Source organism: Styela clava, chromosome 5 (assembly GCF_964204865.1).
Source record: "Styela clava chromosome 5, kaStyClav1.hap1.2, whole genome shotgun sequence".
NCBI classification, from domain to species: domain Eukaryota; kingdom Metazoa; phylum Chordata; class Ascidiacea; order Stolidobranchia; family Styelidae; genus Styela; species Styela clava.
In genome coordinates, this window is record NC_135254.1 from 1,020,051 (window position 1) to 1,037,373 (window position 17,323).

General features: G+C 36.4%; 1 protein-coding gene across 2 annotated transcripts in view; it reads right to left on the bottom strand.

Moving 5' to 3' along the window:
• Positions 1-14,411, bottom strand: part of LOC120344552 (G-protein-signaling modulator 2-like) — a 35,745-nt gene extending 21,334 nt beyond the window's left edge. For both annotated transcript variants that reach the window (XM_078112562.1, XM_078112561.1), the window contains exons 1-9: positions 14,067-14,411; positions 13,489-13,600; positions 10,781-10,916; positions 9,660-9,805; positions 8,657-8,780; positions 4,837-4,952; positions 2,698-2,853; positions 1,820-1,928; positions 1,536-1,615 (exon numbers count right to left, since the gene is read on the bottom strand). In XM_078112562.1, the coding sequence (XP_077968688.1) occupies positions 1,536-1,615; positions 1,820-1,928; positions 2,698-2,853; positions 4,837-4,952; positions 8,657-8,780; positions 9,660-9,805; positions 10,781-10,916; positions 13,489-13,600; positions 14,067-14,190 (1,103 nt within the window). In that variant the 5' untranslated portion in view covers positions 14,191-14,411. The remainder of the gene's footprint in view (positions 1-1,535; positions 1,616-1,819; positions 1,929-2,697; positions 2,854-4,836; positions 4,953-8,656; positions 8,781-9,659; positions 9,806-10,780; positions 10,917-13,488; positions 13,601-14,066) is intronic.
• Positions 14,412-17,323: the final 2,912 nt, after the last annotated feature.

The window sequence follows — 17,323 nt, forward strand, 5'->3', positions numbered from 1 at the left end:
AAAAGTGGTTAAACACCCTCAAGCCATTTTAATAAAATCAGTCAAATTAGTCTGTTAAGCAAGACCCTACCAATTCTGGCCCGAAGATAAACCATATCTAACAGTATAATTAACCCCTGTTCCACGCTCGGTAATTTGAGACGTAGTGATTTAAACGACACCGCATAATTGAGGCGTTGATAACTTTAATTACAGAGTAAACCATCCAAGTTAATTGGATTAATTAAAGTTATTAACTGAGCATTTTGACCATGAAATCAAAATTTTTGAATGAATTAAAAACAGGGGATCGGCAACGAATACGTTAAAAATTTAATATATTGGATTCGACCCAATAGTTGTGCTGCACACTAAAATGGATAGAAAACTAAACAAAATCAAAGAATAATAAATTGTTTTTTGCTATTCCTGATGAAAACAAATTTCTAATGCCCCCAAACTTATTCGTACTCCCGTAGTATATGTACCAAGTTAGGGTTAGACCATAATTTTATTCCGATTTTCCTTATCTTAGTTCTTTTATGAGTTTCTTTTACGACAGGGACTGTTTGTGTTAGCCAAGTGAAAATACCCCCTGTTCATAGGTTTCAGTTCCTTTACACAACTTGATGTAAAGTAGGCGAACAAAACAAGTTACCTTCATATTGATTCAGATTTACAATTTGTGAAAATGAGTTTCCTATTTATCTCAGAGGGAGAGGAAGCCGTTAAGACTACTTAGTCATTGGAAAGAATTTTCATATCTATTTCAGGAAGAGGAAAAGCGATGAAGACGGCCTAATCATAACTGGTGACAGGAAAGTCTGTAAGACAGTTTAACCACATGACAAAACAACCGCCGCTCGTCCAGTTCCCAGTCCCTATTGGGTAGGAAATTTGTTAGCCAGTTGTTTTTGTTCTGGTTGTGAAAAGTTGATAAATGTGCGACCTACCAGTGACCCCCACAATGGATTACAGCAATTTTTTCGCACATCATTATCTGTTCTGACTTTCAGAAGATGATAAGACTATTAATCATAAGATAGGATTGTCATATTTACCCGGGGAAGCTGATAAGACAACTTAATGATAAGGTGAACCATGGCCTTTCGTTTGGTTAACAGCCCATGTCGGGTATGGGGTTAGTTGGCCAGTTATTTGTTTCAATATGGACTTGATGTTGGAGAAAGTCATAACTTTTAAATATATTCTAATATTTGATTCATCTTGGACAGCATTGCAATATACAGATCAAATAGTTTGTGTTCCCATCATATTGCATAAAACATATCAGAATTACAGGCGATGAAAACATAGAAAATAAAACAATTATTACAAGCTGATTTTAAAGTGTTATTCTCCCAACTCAATATTGCCCTCCAGTGACTGGCTAGTGTTAGCATAGCACCAATGAACACACGTTGCTCTAAGCATGTCAGTGCTTGCAAGTAGCTCTTCTATCAGTTATACTTGCACCTAAGAGAATATTTATGGCACACAGATGATAAAGAGGGCTTTTACTTTACATTATTCACCACAAATGGTAGCATACTCACTTTCCCTTATCATGGCTCATGACATACATCAGTTCTCTCAAATTGTTTTCAGCTGTGACTCGTCCCGTCATGTCCCCGACCTGAAACAAAAAACGTGGTTCGTTGAACAGGAGTTTTTCTTTGGAATTTTTATTTTTCGATTGATCCTGGGATATAAGTTGTCACTCATACTGACACTGATTAGACCTACCGGTATATTATGTGCTTTAAACAAACATTTCCAAATCAAAACCTTTTTAAAAGTGATTCTTTAAATTTCAAAATACATGTATTCAATGACAAACCTCTGTAGAAATAGATAATTGCTTTTTCGTGAACTCGAGAGCTTGCTCATGGTTGCCAAGGGAGATGTGAGCGTTACTAAGAGACCAGCATGCCTTGCATTCACCAACTCTGTAAAAAATGAGGTTTTACGATTGAATCTAAGTTTTATACTATACATGGCATGATAGTTTAACGAGAATATCGGTCAGAGACCGAAGACTTATCGATCGAAAGTTAGGGTAACCCCCCAAACAGCGCTCTTACTCCATAGTGACACCCTGTGTCCCATCACTAATTAATTAATACTTCGCTAATTATACGACATAATTCGCCCGAAATCAATAGGCTTCTGGTCCGAGATAAGATAAATGCACATGCAAACTCTGGAGCAGATTAATATCGATAAGTAATAATAGCCTTAATAAAACGTCAGACTTCAGCATATATTCATCAATAGTAAATTTTTTGGCTCCCTAAAATCAGAAAAAAAATACTAAATATTTCAGAGTTGCAGCAAACTTTTTTCATCAATGATGATAATCAAAGTCCAAATTTTTGACCGATACTCAAAAAGCGTTCATCTTCAGCAGACAAATAAAACGTGATGTCTGACAGCTCCACAACACCAGGTTGATATCAGGTTGAATGATAAAAAGCTCAGTAAAACTGTTCATTAAACAAAAAAACGTAGGCCAGCCATTTTTGGTACTCCCGTAGTATGTGTACCAAGTTAGGGTTAGGCCATAATTTCATTCCGATTTTCCTTATTTCAGTTCTATTACAAGTTCGGAGACTGTCTGTGTTAGCCAAGTGAATACACCCCCTGCCATAAGTTTCAGTTCCTTTACACAACTTGATGTAAAATAAAATTCTGATTAACCCATCTTTGTTGATTTACCTGTCTTTGACCTCCTGAGCGATCAAGTAATGTTTCATGTGATATTCGACAGCCTGCTCGTATCCTCCGAGTAAAGTGTAAGTATTCCCGAGACTGTAGCATGCTTGGGCTTCCACCGCTCGATCGTTTAACTGTCGTGCTACGTTAAGCATTCGTCTAAAAAATATAAGAATTTTTTTCATATGACGGTCATTTGCCCCTTTTCTCCCACAGAAGTCACTGATGATATCTCACAAATATTTGAAAATAATTTTTTTGATGAATGGGAATTTTTCCAGTACGTCATTATATACCCAAAACAAATTTCTTCAACAAATTCAACATGGGTGAATATTTTACATACTGTATTTATTATTAATGTTTCTTATTTTAAATGCAATTCATTTACCATTCTATGTCGTTTACTTTTTGTTGCATAGTGTATTTTTTTAATGCATCATGAGCTTCATCCCTGATAATTTGGCGCCACATGAACAAAACGTTGGGGAACCGCTGCCTTATGAGACAATTTTAAAGTGAAAGCATTGCTGGACATCTCACCCTCTCAGGATGGTTCATGTAATCAATGGTTGGTTGTGGCTTTCCTTGGGGGTAAAGTAAAACCAGGGGCGCGGCTAGAGGTTCTAAAATTTCCAAGTGCTAAGTTAGACCGTAACAGATAGCCAAAAACATGGGTTTACAAGTCTCGTGGATCCGATAGCGTTTCAAGATACGAATACAATTGATATGTGTGATACAGGAATGATTCGGTTTCTGCGAGACTAACTACTTATCTATTGTTTTGTGCCAGCGGATTCGTATGCATATATTGCAAGAATGTTGTAGGGCTCCACTTTGTAGCAAGAACTAAGACGAGAATATCAGTCGGAAACCGAAGACTTATCGATCGAAAATGCGGTTTCGATTCATGACTCTATAGTGACACCTTGAGTCCCATCACTAATTAATTAATAACTTGCTAATTATACGCCATAATTCATCCAAAATCAATAGGCTTCTGGTCCGAGATATGATGAATGCACATGCAAAATCTGGAGCAGATTTAACCATGCCTTCGCGAGATATCGCGTGCATCTAACAGACAAACAGACAAATACCTATCAACATACTTACCGATCTAAAGATCGATAAGTAATAACTATCCTAAGTGATTCGATGTCTTTTATATATATTATATATTTCTGTAAGGTTTCGTCTGACCAAGGGTAGACTTCATCAGACATACATAGTTCAGCTCTTCAATCAGTTAGGTATGATACAAAAAAATGCTTTTTTTACATTTTAAAAGGATTGTTTGAGGTCGCCCCCTTACCTACACAACTGAGTAGAATTGCGTCACACAAGAGGTATTTCAAGAAATAAAGTTTCGATTATGAGTCAAATTTCTTCATTTCAAATGACTCATCAAAAACAGGAACTGCCTACTCACTACGATTAAGCAGAAAAGAAACCAAACTGAATGAGTCAGCATTCGAGTAACTCAATGTGCCGAAAGTAAGCTCTAGTTTATTCAAGCAGGATGGAATCTCTATGCCATGATGGCCAGAGTTAAAATGTTATACTCAACTGTGTTCGCATCTTCATCTCAGATTTATAGGCCACACCCCCACCACACCCAGAGTGTAATAAATTGGTTGTGCAATGCAAAACAAGAAAAACTGTGATCCTTCCAAATAATAATAGATCTTTACATATTGTGCATGAGATGCATATCGTAATAACCCCATAGGAAAGTGCCACCAAACAGAAGGACTAAGATATCCTGAACATAATTAGAAGTTCAACAATGTTGAATTACGTCGATAAAGTGATAACACACAAAACGGGAATATCGGTTGGAGATCGACTTATCGATCGAAACTATAATGACACCGAGTGTCCCATCACTAATTAATTAATAACTCGCTAATTATACGACATAATTCATCATCCAAAATCAATAGGCTTCTGGTCCGAGATATGATGAATGCACATGCAAAATTCGGATTCAACCACGCCTTCGTGGGCCATCGCGTGCATCTAACAGACAGACAGACAAATACCTATCAACATACTTACTGATTAAAATCGATAAGAAATAATGTAGTTTTGAATGTAATGTGCTGACAATAAAACAGATCAAAATAGGCCACCACTTACTTATAAAACTCGGCAGCACTTTCATATTCTCCAAGCAGCACGTGTGCGTTTCCAAGATTACTGTACGCTCGTCTTTCTGCTGATTTGTCTCCGAATTCTTTGGCAATGGCCAATCTCTGAGAGAGAAAAATATATCAAAAATGAGAAAAAGAGATAAAATATTATTATCGATGACAAAAATAGGGCGATCCAGTAGTATGTATACCAATATGGAGGTAACTAATCTTGTTCGCCTACTTCACATTAAGTTGTGTAAAGTCCTCAAACTTGTAAAAGAGCTAAAATAAGGAAAATCGGAATAAAATTATGGCCCAACCCCAACCTGGAACACACACTACGGGAGTACCATTTTCCAGATAAAAAAAACTATTCTAAAATTAGAATTCTCTTCCAATTCGAAATTGCCAACTCAATTTATTATACCCTGGGTGAGGTGGGGGCAGTTAACCCTGTTATTTTGGGATGAGACTTATTATAATTATAAATATGGCTCTAATATGATAGGTCAGTACCAGGGAGTGGCGGGATAAGGAGGTTAAGTAAAACATCTGAACCAGTGGTTCTCAATGGTGGGGCGTGTCCCACAAGAAGAGCAAAGACAATTTTTTGAGGAGGCATGAAACTGATTCAAAATAAAATTATTCGTTGGATTTGATCTTGCCTGTTTTTTTTGGATATTTACATTTCTTTATTTTAGATATTTAAGTTCCATCCACATATTTTCACTGTGTTTTCTGAATAAAACATACTTTCGCCGTACTATCTGTTATTTGTAGCTAGTTATTTTCAAGGTGGGGCGCGAGGCTTGACAAATTCTAAAAAAGGGGGCATGGCTTAATAAAAAGTTTGAAAACCACTAACCTAAACCATTAGACCATTGCATTACCCAAAAATGCCTGTCACTCTGAAATAGGCACTGTACAAGCAATAAAAAAACAATCCAATAAATTTTAAATAATGTTTAGACAAAGTGTTGCAGACGCTTGCAATCCCATATCAACAGGTATCACATTGCAAAGGCATTAAAGTTTCATAAGAAAAGCTAACAAGATGGACGCTGTTCAGCTTTCGAAAATAATCGAGTCCACTTCTGAGATATTTATTATTCATATGTTTATGGCATATGGCAAAGAAAATGAGGGTTTGAACAATTACACAAAACAAAACACACAGCACAAAATTTCCGAAAACCGCAAATGCAAAAAAATTCATGATAGAGTCAAGACTCTGAAATCAAATTTTATGACAAAATCTTCTAAGAATGCAATTTCTTGATCAAGAGCGGTTTGAGAGCTTTATCAGATAATTTCAACTTCTTTTATCAGGCAGTCAGTAATTTATTTTTACACATAACGAAAAAACAAATGTGACAAACAGACAGAGACGTAAAATAAAAATAATGTATTCCAGTGTGAAGAAAGATGCGATAAAACCAGTGATGGTTATCATTCAAGCAGCGTCACCTATGAGGGAGTCAAGCACAAAATCATACAAATATTTACTAACAGAAATCTACCACTTATCACCACTGAAAGTATCAAATAAAGGCACAGATACACAAAAACTCAAAATTTCAAGATGGGCATCTTCATTTATTGAGTGAGTACGGCACTCGGTGTTATAGCGGTAACTCGTGATGAGTCTTCTTCTTTATTAGCACATGTAACGTTTATCTCTGAATGAGAATGTGCAATGCACTACAATGATTTCATGTGGTTTCAGTCAGTGGAGAGGCAAATGTGATTTTTCACATCTAAACACCTCCTGTTTAAATTCACCAAAGCATTTGATTCGATTAAAATTGCCAATTATTTTCATCATCTAAACGAGGTTATTTAGGCTGTGAACATTGATATTATGTCGGAGAACTATATTTTTGCAAATGTTTGAAAAATTACAGATCAAATTTAAACGATTTGGAACCAGTACTGACCACCATTACCGAAATAGATCCAAGATTCGATTATTTGAGCGAGAATAAAAATATTCGCTATATTATCAAATTTGACCTTTTTCTATTTTAGTACCGGGGGGGGGGGACACAAAAAAGGCTGAAAACCATTGCTTTATCAAATCTGATCCTAAAGTTATTTTCTCAACACGAACAATTTTCTAAATCCAGCAATTAAACCCTTGTGCTGTGGAAGTCATGTATAATTCATACCGGCAACCTTTCTAGCCATGAAATATTCAAATTTTAATTAGAGTTGAAGAATTTATTTTCTTTAAAGTTGGAAGGTTTTATAGTTTTTAGATGTGAAGTGGATTGTTTTATTAACTATTATTGTTGTTGATATTCTTCTTGTTTTTGCAAAAAAAAATCGCGTTTTCCCCTCCACTACTGGGCCAACTACTTTGAATATTTGTCGCTAGAAGACTATAATTTTTATTTATTTCAAAACATGTGGGCTCTATGAGATTTGTTTTCACTTTAAAATTTTGAGTGATGACGTCATGAAAATTAAAAATGACATGACCACAACCTAAAATAAAAACTAAAACAGGTATAGCTTTTAAACACAGACCAAAAAGATGGCTTCTGGTCCATAATTACAGAAAATCTACCGAAAAAGTTCTGAAGAATGTGACATAGAAGACTTTGGTTTTACTGCGGCAATATGGTGCACTCTGAACGAGGCTCTGAACAGAAAGCTATTGATATATAACTGCTATCTATCTTAAAGAAGACTGATTAGCAACCTTTTTTCTTTCGTGGCCCATTTTTGTTGCATAAAACTTCTGTGGCCTACTAACTTTTTCATGCAAGGGAAAAACTACCAAAAAAAACAAGACTGTTTCTGCAGAAATAAATACATTCACTTCAATAATTAGAATGAAAAGCAGCAGCATCATTCATTGCTACTACAATACTACTATAATGACACAAATGAAACCAAACTTTTCAATGACCATAGTAATTTTTAATAGGCTTGTGGCCCACTTTAAAATGTCTCTATGGCCCAGCAGTGGGCCATCATGGCCCCCTGATTGAGAACCAGTGGACTGGAGCTAAGATCTGAAGCCCGACCCGACGTTTGGGCTTCTTATCGCTGACTTATTTTTTAGATAAATATATATGTTTATAGAAAATATATACTAAACTATGTGTGGATGCTAAACTAAGGAATACTTGTTATAAAATAAATAATTTTGATATAACAGGAATAAAATATGAAATTTCGGGTTTGCTTCGGGCTTAGCTCCGCAAATCCAGTTAATTAGTCGAGTTCAATACCCAAGGGCCAAAGTCGGGCCGAGCTGGAATTTTTGGGCCCGATCTTACCTCTAATACTGATGGGGTCGGGCAAATAATATCATATAACCCAAACTGGACTGGTAACGCTTCAAGAGGTCATAGGCTGGTAAAATAACAACAGGCCGCGGTATATTATATGATTGCGCCGCATCGTCTTATCGTCTTTCCTTTTCCAGAATGAATATGAAAACCGTATAACACAAGGATGCTATTGCAAGAGTCTTGCTGCACACGAACAAAAATGTATTTCTGTGAGGCTTCGTCTGTTCCGGCAAGCAGTTTACAACTGTGGCAAGAAACGCAATTGCATGCACATAAATAATGGTATCAAATGTTGGGTCTGTTTATGATAGAGAGAAATAAATAAGTTTGGGAAAGTGCAAGAACAATATTTGATACCATTATTCATTTCTTGCCACAGTTGTAAAATGCTTGTCTGAAAAAGTCTGACCAAGGTCAGACGAAACATTACAGAAATACATTTGTGTTACTCTATTGAACAGTGTTGCCAGAAAATTACATGACAACACTGTAAAAATCTTAAATTTGAAACCAAAAACCAACCTCTCTATGGTATTTTATGGCATCCCTGTAATTCCCAAGTAGATAGTTTGTATTTCCAAGACTCCCGTATGCTCGTCCTTGCGCTGCTCGATCGCCTACAGCTTTCACGATTGCCAAATTGTCTCTAAAATAATTTGAAATAAAAATTAAGTTGGAATCGAAGGTTGGAATTTCGAAAAAATTATTTTTATTTGAAAATGGTATCATGTCAAGACGCTCCTTAGTTTGAAGCAAATTTCATCAAAATACAGGGTGTCCATAAAGTTCCTTTACAATTTCAATTTTGTTATGAAGTCAGTTCTCAACCAGGTTTGTTGTTTTTTTAATCAGTAATTGTTCAAGTATTTTCACTTTTTTCAATACATCTGTGAGGGCCAAAACAATATATGGTATCGATAAATTTCCTTTGCAATTTTCAAATTTTATCACATACAATATGGGATAGGATAGGATTTACATATTTATCCCGGGGGAAGGAATGCCGACAGGACGGCTTAACTACATGGCGAACCACGGCCTCTCGGCCGGTTACCAGTCCATGTCGGGTATGGTTTATCCAGGTATTTGTTTTCGGAAGCATGGACTTGATATAAAGTTACAAGAGTTACAATATTATACATATATGCTACTTGTAAATGACTCATTCATAACCAAATATATTTGGCGCGGCAGTGTGGCTCATCGTGCTAAGCGTGTGTTCGCTGGTTCGAATCCCATGCGGGTTGGTTATGTGCGATAGGATTGCTGGACTCCTCGTCGTCGTTGGGTGGTTCACGTAACCGCTGGTCGGTAACGACTTCCTCCACCATCAAGTCCATGCTTCCGAAAACAAACAATACAGTAAATCTAATCCCATACCTGACATGGAATGGTAACCGGACGAGAGGCCGTGGATCGTCATATGGTTAAGCCGTCTTTCCTCTCCCCCGGGATAAATATGTAAATCTTATCTTAACTCACTATATTGTACCGGTACCGTACCGTAAAATAAAACACCACTTACTCATAATACTTTATTGCTTTTCTCATTAACCCTACGGCTTCTTCCGGGTGTTGGGGGGGACGATCGATCGCTCTGCTGTTCAGACCTTGTTTCCCTTGAACGTGATAAACATTGCCCAGGTTGTAAAGAGCACGAGCTTCCCCCACCTGGAACATAAATTAAAATCTATAAGTATTTGATTGCGGCTCCAGTCCGGTGTCAGTCAATTAATAACAGCAGCTCTTTGGCATTTCAGTGATTGGAAGTAATTTCGCTTAGATATCAACCCCCGCCTGCAAAAAATGAAATTTAGAATATTTTCTTGTGGTCTCAGTTTAGTGTTAATCAATTATTGCAATTATCAATCACAGATTGCCACCTCCGAAACTTTATTACTTATCGATTTTAATCGGTAAGTATGTTGATATGTATTTGTAAGTATGTTGATATGTATTTGTAAGTATGTTGATATGTATTTGTCTGTCTGTCTGTTTGTTAGATGAACGTGATATCTCCCGAAAGCGAGATTGAATATGCTCCAAATTTTGCAAGTGCATTCATCATATGTCGTACCAGAAGCCTATTGATTTTGGTTGAATTGTGTCGTATAATTAGCGAGTTATTAATTAATTAGTGATTGGACACAAGGTGTCACTATGGAGTAAGAGCGCTGTTTTGGGGTATCCCCTAACTTTCGATCGATAAGTCATCGGTCTCTAACCGATATTCTCGTTTTATGGTTTCAGTTGCTCCTGGTATTTGCGGTAGTTACCCGTAACCTTGAGATGAGTCTCCCTTGCTTCGGCAAAGTTGATTATTAACGATACCGGTATTTAACGTAACGACATTTGTGAACTTGGATGAAAAAAATTTCTCAAAAATTGATTGTGCGCCTTGTATGCCTAAGATCTATTTAAAACTAAACCAGTAATCTTTGAAACCTAGACTAAAAGATGATAGAAAATAAAATAGTTTATTTCTGCAAATATGACATGACATATTTGCATGGAGCCTAATGCCTGGGATAGATAATGCTTTATTGCCTACACTGTTGCGCCTTAAGAAGCAAAACCTAATCTAGTCATTGTTTTCATAATAACAATCCATTTGGATGAATTCGCAAAATACAGTAAATGTTTTACCTTGTCTTTCAATTCTCTTGATATCTCAAGATGTCGGTCACAGCAAGCGACAGCTTCTTCAAATTTTCCGAGCATTTTGAGAGTGTTAGCCAGATTTCCGCTTGCTTTTGCTTCACCTATTTTATCTCCGGTAGTTCTAAGTAGAAAGAAATATAATTAAATTTAACATTTGGATAAAGATAGAATACACTAGGGGGCAGTAGAGTATAAAGAGTCGTATTTTCAAAATCCCCAATCAGAGTCGCAACTTCTCAAATATATTTTGTTCCAGCATTCCTTAAAAAGGTGTGATTTTAGGTTATACCCATTATTTGATATAGTTTAGCGCAACGATGGGCAAACTGCGACTCGTCGGACTTTTTATGCGGCTCTTCTCGTTAGCATTATTTATCATCCAAATTTAATAAAATTAATTAAGAGAAACCGTAGCGAAACAGTTTTTTTAAATTCATTGAGCGGTCGAAAAGTTTTCATCAATGATTAAGATAAATTATGATTTAGTATGAAAATCGCAGCGTGGAATTCGAATCAGTCAAACAACAAATCTTACATCACAATGATCAATGTTTGTTGCTGCGTTGGCGCATATCACAAAGACTCTTAAAAACTTTCAGACAGGATGAGAACACACAAGTAAACTACTTCTGATATGGCATTGCCATATATACTCTGCAATATTGTTATTAAACGTTTGTGTAAAGCTCATCTCAGTTCACGGTAATCTAATATCATTAATTTTCAAAAATTATGCGGCTCTCACATATTTCTGACTTGTCGCATATGGCTCTTATACTAAAAAATTTTGCCCACCCTGGTTTAGCGATCGTTTCTAGGGTCTATATCAGGGTGGTCCAAGATTGGCAGCTCCGCGGGCCACAAAATTACTTTTGCATTGTTCGCGGGTCACAATAGTGCCAAGAATTTCGCTCGTTTAACTTCGCTAGTTGCCTCAGCCAGCCATAACACTAGTCAATTCAGTAACATTAGTGATGCAACAATATGTCAAAAGATTTTTTGGTTGATTTTATGACGAAACAACACGAAATGCTATTTTTTGATTCCTCTCCGAATGCGACGCGGGCCACAGATGATGAAGTGGCGGGCCACATGTGGCCCGCTGGCCTGAATTTGGACCACCCTGGTCTATATCTTTAACATTAATTTTGTTGTTTTGTGTTTGTTTGCACCAGTTGTGCATGTATTAATATTCTCAACCGCCTGATTTATTCCCTTCTTACTACAGATGCTCTTACCCTGCCAGACTAATTCAAACAAATCCTTTCTCACAATATATCAAGAGTATTTAAGCTGCGCTTCGTCAATATAATCACGTACCACAGATACAAGCAATAACATGTCGATTTAATTTTTAATCTTAACACTCTGCTTATCCAATATTGCTCTCATCAAAAAGGGTTTAAAGGTGATCCTTAAGCACCATAATCATTAGCATAAATGAGCAAAATGTAATTCAAAATCAATCAGGTTTACAAATCAATATCTTTAATAACATTCGACGCAATTGGTCTTGAAGTGCTCGAAGAGGATCTCCAAGGATTCATTAGTAAACCTAGGGGCTCTGGGAACTACTCGTTTACTTATTGGAAATATTGGAAATAATAAATATTTTTAAGATACGAAGGAGCAAATACATCCGAGTCATTAAATAAAGTGATTTAAGTTCACTCAGTAACATTAATCATTGAGTAATAATGTGTTTTTTATTTTTATAAATTTATTGTGGGGCTCGATAAAGAATAGTCAACCTTTTCACGGGCTCCATAATACCAAAAAATTCAGAAACCCTGCATATTAGTTATCGATTTCCATCGGTAAGTATGTTGATGGGTATTTGTCTGTTAGACACTTTCGTATGTTCTGCAATATCTCACAAAAGCGAGGTTCAATATGCTCCGAATATTTTGCATGTGCATTCATCATATCTCGGACCAGAAGCCTATTAATTTTGGATGAATTATGTCGTATAATTAGCGAGTTATTAATCAATTAGTGATGGGACACGTGGTGTCGCTATTGAGTCAGAGCGAAGAAGTCGAAATCGCAGATTGATAAGTCGGCAGTCTCCGATCGCTAACTAGTTTTCAAGTTATCATATTATATGAAAAAATGATAAATTTTTCAAACTGAATAGGATTGTCATTAGTTCAAGAGTCTTTCTGCACAATAACATAAACATATTCCTGTATCACTTCGTCTAACCAAGGTTTAAGCTTGGAATCCAGCAGTTTTGGGTGAAATACTTTCACCCATTAGTCGATAATAAATACTTCTTGACCGCATAGCCTTGATTGTTACTAGTAGATAAATGATAGAAAACAAAATGAACGATAAAAAAATATATTCATAAAAATGTTTTTTTAGGTTTCCAAAATCCATTAGTAGCATACAAAGTGATTTACACAATAACAGCAATTTAGCTAATTGAACGAAAGGTAAAAGATGGACACTCTCGTAGTATGTGAACCAAGATGGCGGACACCTGAGTATGTGTACCAAGTTAGGATTAGGCCATAATTTTATTTTGATTTTCCCTATTTTAGTTCTATTACGAGTTTGGGGCTAGGCCAAGTGACTCCTGTGGTATTTGTACCTGAAGTTAGGGCCTAACCCTAAGAGGGTACACATACTACGTTCCGGTGTCCGCTATCTTGGTTTACATACTAAAGGAGTACCAAAAGATGTCTCACCGCGCCAAGGTTCTGTCATGGTTATGATATTCCATCGCTTTATGATATTCTTGCAGATAAAAATATGCGTTGCCCAGCTGACTGTAGATTGCGCTGAGTGTCTTTAGGTCCTCTGTAAAATGAGGGAGCAATGTTTAAGCCTTCAACTAAGAGTAGAAAGAGGATTGGTCGCACCTATATATTTTTTAAATATAAGGAAAAAATTGCGACCTATCTGCGAGTATATACGGTTAGTTTGCACAAATCAAGGTCCTGAGCCCTCAACTGAAAGTCGAAATTGTACTGATAGAAGAGTTGCAAGTTTGCTCAAAGCAAGGTCCTGATCCCTCAACTAAAAGTAGAAAGAGTACTGATAGATGAATTGCAAGCTAACACTATTACTCTAAGCTTAGGTTTATCATCATGAAAGACATGCCAGTGGATAGTAGTTGAACATAACTAGGAAATGACAACTCAACACTGCTAGAAAAACCATAGATGAAGTTACAAAACCAAATATCCCGTTTCCTATGGACAAACCGCTAACATTAAAAAAACAATTTTGAAAGCAATCCATAAGTTCCAATAAAATCCCTCACCTGTGCCTTGTCTCACAGCCTCTTCAAAATATTGCACTCCAGCTCGACAGTCGCCAGATTTACAAAGTCGTTCTCCCTCCATTGCGAGCTCGACACAAACGCTTCTTTCGCGTATTCCCGCCATCGTGGTAAATAAATCAGTCAGTTTATTCCAGAGTAATACAGTTGAGTAACGTCACTCGTTATATAATCATCATCAGCCTTACCTAGGTTATGTTCAATGGACAACGACGAAGCCAACCAACCGTGTTACAATGCAATTTTAATCATCAAATATGAGCGATATTGATTGAAATTCAACCAGATTAATATTACATATCAATTTTTCAGCTTGATTAATTTAAACCTGAAAGATTAGAATGGTACATAATAATACACGGTCAACAGGCCCAGACAACTTTGATTCTGTTTACCTGAGCTTACATGTTTTTCTCTCCTTTATCTCTTCAAAAAAATTCCAAAGGTAAATTTAGGGCGCTCCCATAGTATGTGAACCAAGATGGCAGACACCGGAACGTACTATGTGTACCAGGTTAGGGTTAGGCCATAATTTTATCCCAATTTTAGTTCTATTATGAGTTCAGGGACTAGCCAAGTGACTCCTGTAGTATTTGTACATGAAATTATGGCCCGACTCCAACCAGGTACACATACTACGTTCTGCTATCCGCCATCTTGTTCACATACTATATGAGTACCAAATTTGACCACAAGAACCGGAGCGTGAAACCGGCGGCCGTGGGCTACAACCAAGAACACCAAGCTATTCAGTGTGGCATTAAGTCAACATTCAGAACAAAGCAATTGAAAAATTTTCAAAATGCAGACTAAAGTCAGCTAGAATTTGTAATGGTAGTATTGTGAAATTTGCATATTAACTAATCAATATAATTAAAACTACACTAAATACAAGTAATATTTCTCCCAAAAAAGAATTAATGATAGGAAATAAAAAAAAAGATAGAAAATTTAGTGGCGGGGTGATAACCGGATATTCCCTTAACTTATCTAGGCACACCTATCTCGGGGGAGAAGAAAGCTGATGATACGATTAATCATATGGCAAACCACGGCATCTCGTCTGGTTACCAGTTCATGTGCGGTATGGCGTATGGTATTACTTGTTTTGGGGAGCATGGACTTGATGGTGACGGAAGTTGTAACCTACGATGGCGAGGAGTCACATAACTATCCCGATATGGGATTTGAACCCGTGAACTCACACAAGTAATCAGAGGCGTGGCGAGCGTATCCCTAACGCTTGGCACGATTTGCAACACTGCAAGCCAAATAAAATAGACATTTAGTGGTTCTCAGTCTTATTAAAGATGTCTTATTATTTGGATACATAAAACAAGATCTCTTTTTCTTCCACAACGGCATATTTCTAAGATTGCACCATGTATGTCGTGCAATCGTGACAAGAGTCAATGGTGTTGTAACCAAAAGTTGTTCTGTCAAATATATTTTGCTAAAATCTCTCGAATGCTACAGAATTTTTTTTTCCCGAAGGAATTCAATGGTGACATTTTTAGACTGCGTTTTCTTTTAATTTATTGCACAGCGACTGCTGAAGGAGGGGTTTGCATTCATTGTTATCTCATAATGTGGGGGTTATATTCTTGGAATCGGAAGAACTGAGCGATACTGTAATAGTAATAGCTTATTTTTGTATTCCTGTATTCAGATAACTCTCAGCATGAGCACATGGATAAACGTAAAAATTAAAAGAAGTCCATCAAAATGTGGATAAAACAGGCTTTCACCAGCCTGTCCCGGGTCTTGCGAAGTAAACCCCAAAACTGCTTGAATAACGCCAAACAGAAATTTGTTTGATTTTAAAAGAGTCTGTATGGCGCAGAAAAAAATTCTTGAAACATGCTTTTAGTTCAAATCGAACCCACTGAAGAGATATATTTTTCGTCAACCAGAAAAAACGAGCATTGTAACAATAATAAAAATATACAATAACATACGAAAAGTTGCTTGGTATAGACTAGAGAAATACAGATACCACTTTTGTCGCCGATACCGATACACTGATATTACGAAGCGGCCGATATTGCAGATATTCCGATACAATGTAAATATTGCCTTGCGTGTGCAACACTAGTCGTTGAGCATTATTCATACTACACATTATTTCAGATTGAAAAAAATATATATAATACATCATAAGAAATTGATGTTTGGGATTCAGATGCGTTAATTAATTTAGATGCATTGTGTACTGAAGCTAGTAATCTCGGTGTTCAATTAGAAAACTCTTAAGCAGGGATGTCCAATTCGAAGTTAATATTGATAACGCGACCTTCGAATATCGCATTATAAGAATATCGATTATTGCCCACACGTCGTAGCGCCGCCGTCCACGTTTTAAGTGAAAACATTTCAAATATATTTCATTCTATGTTTTATCGTAATCGTGCGTTGCGACAATAAATTACAGCCGGATTAAGAGGATTTCAATCAGCGCCGGATAGAAATACCTATAACCCGTCGAGGATGTTTCTGATTTTATTACTTCATAATATATCGCAAATATTATCGTATATTTCAAGATAGTCCTGGCGACCACGGCAATAAATATACGAGGAAATTGTATAGTTAATACTAATGATATCAAATATTTAATACCTGTGTAGAAAGATAATTGAGTCGGAATTTAACTTAAAGATGTGGATGGACTAAATGACACTAGCGCTTAACAATAAACAGTCAGAATTTATGACCGTGCCAAAAAGTGCGTATGCTGTTAATAAAGACGTTTATACACTATGATTTAAAACTGGGCTCCTAGTTACTCTTATTATTAATGCCTATTAAGTCTACTTTCTTAGAGCAATTTCATTTATATCACACATGCCTATTGACTGCTTTACAATGATAACATTATCAAAGACTGATGTATATGTCCCTGGATTTTACAATGTATTAGGAATTTCAGTATCGAGAATATTTTTAGAATGTATTCGAAATAGTCGATGGGTATGGCCATCCCTGCTCATAAGGTTTTGCTACCAGGAAAGTGGAATAAATAAATGTTTAGCCTACTTATCCTATCAAATTGATACATTGAGTTACGTGCGCAAGATTTTGTTCCAATAAAACGACATATTTTGTATTTTACACTTTAGAAAATCCACTAATATTCGATTGATATAGGCTACTATTCATAATTACTATGTGATATTGAAAACGTCACTATAAAAATTTGGCAGTAAAAATAGCCAAATTAGTTGAGCGTTTGGCTGATA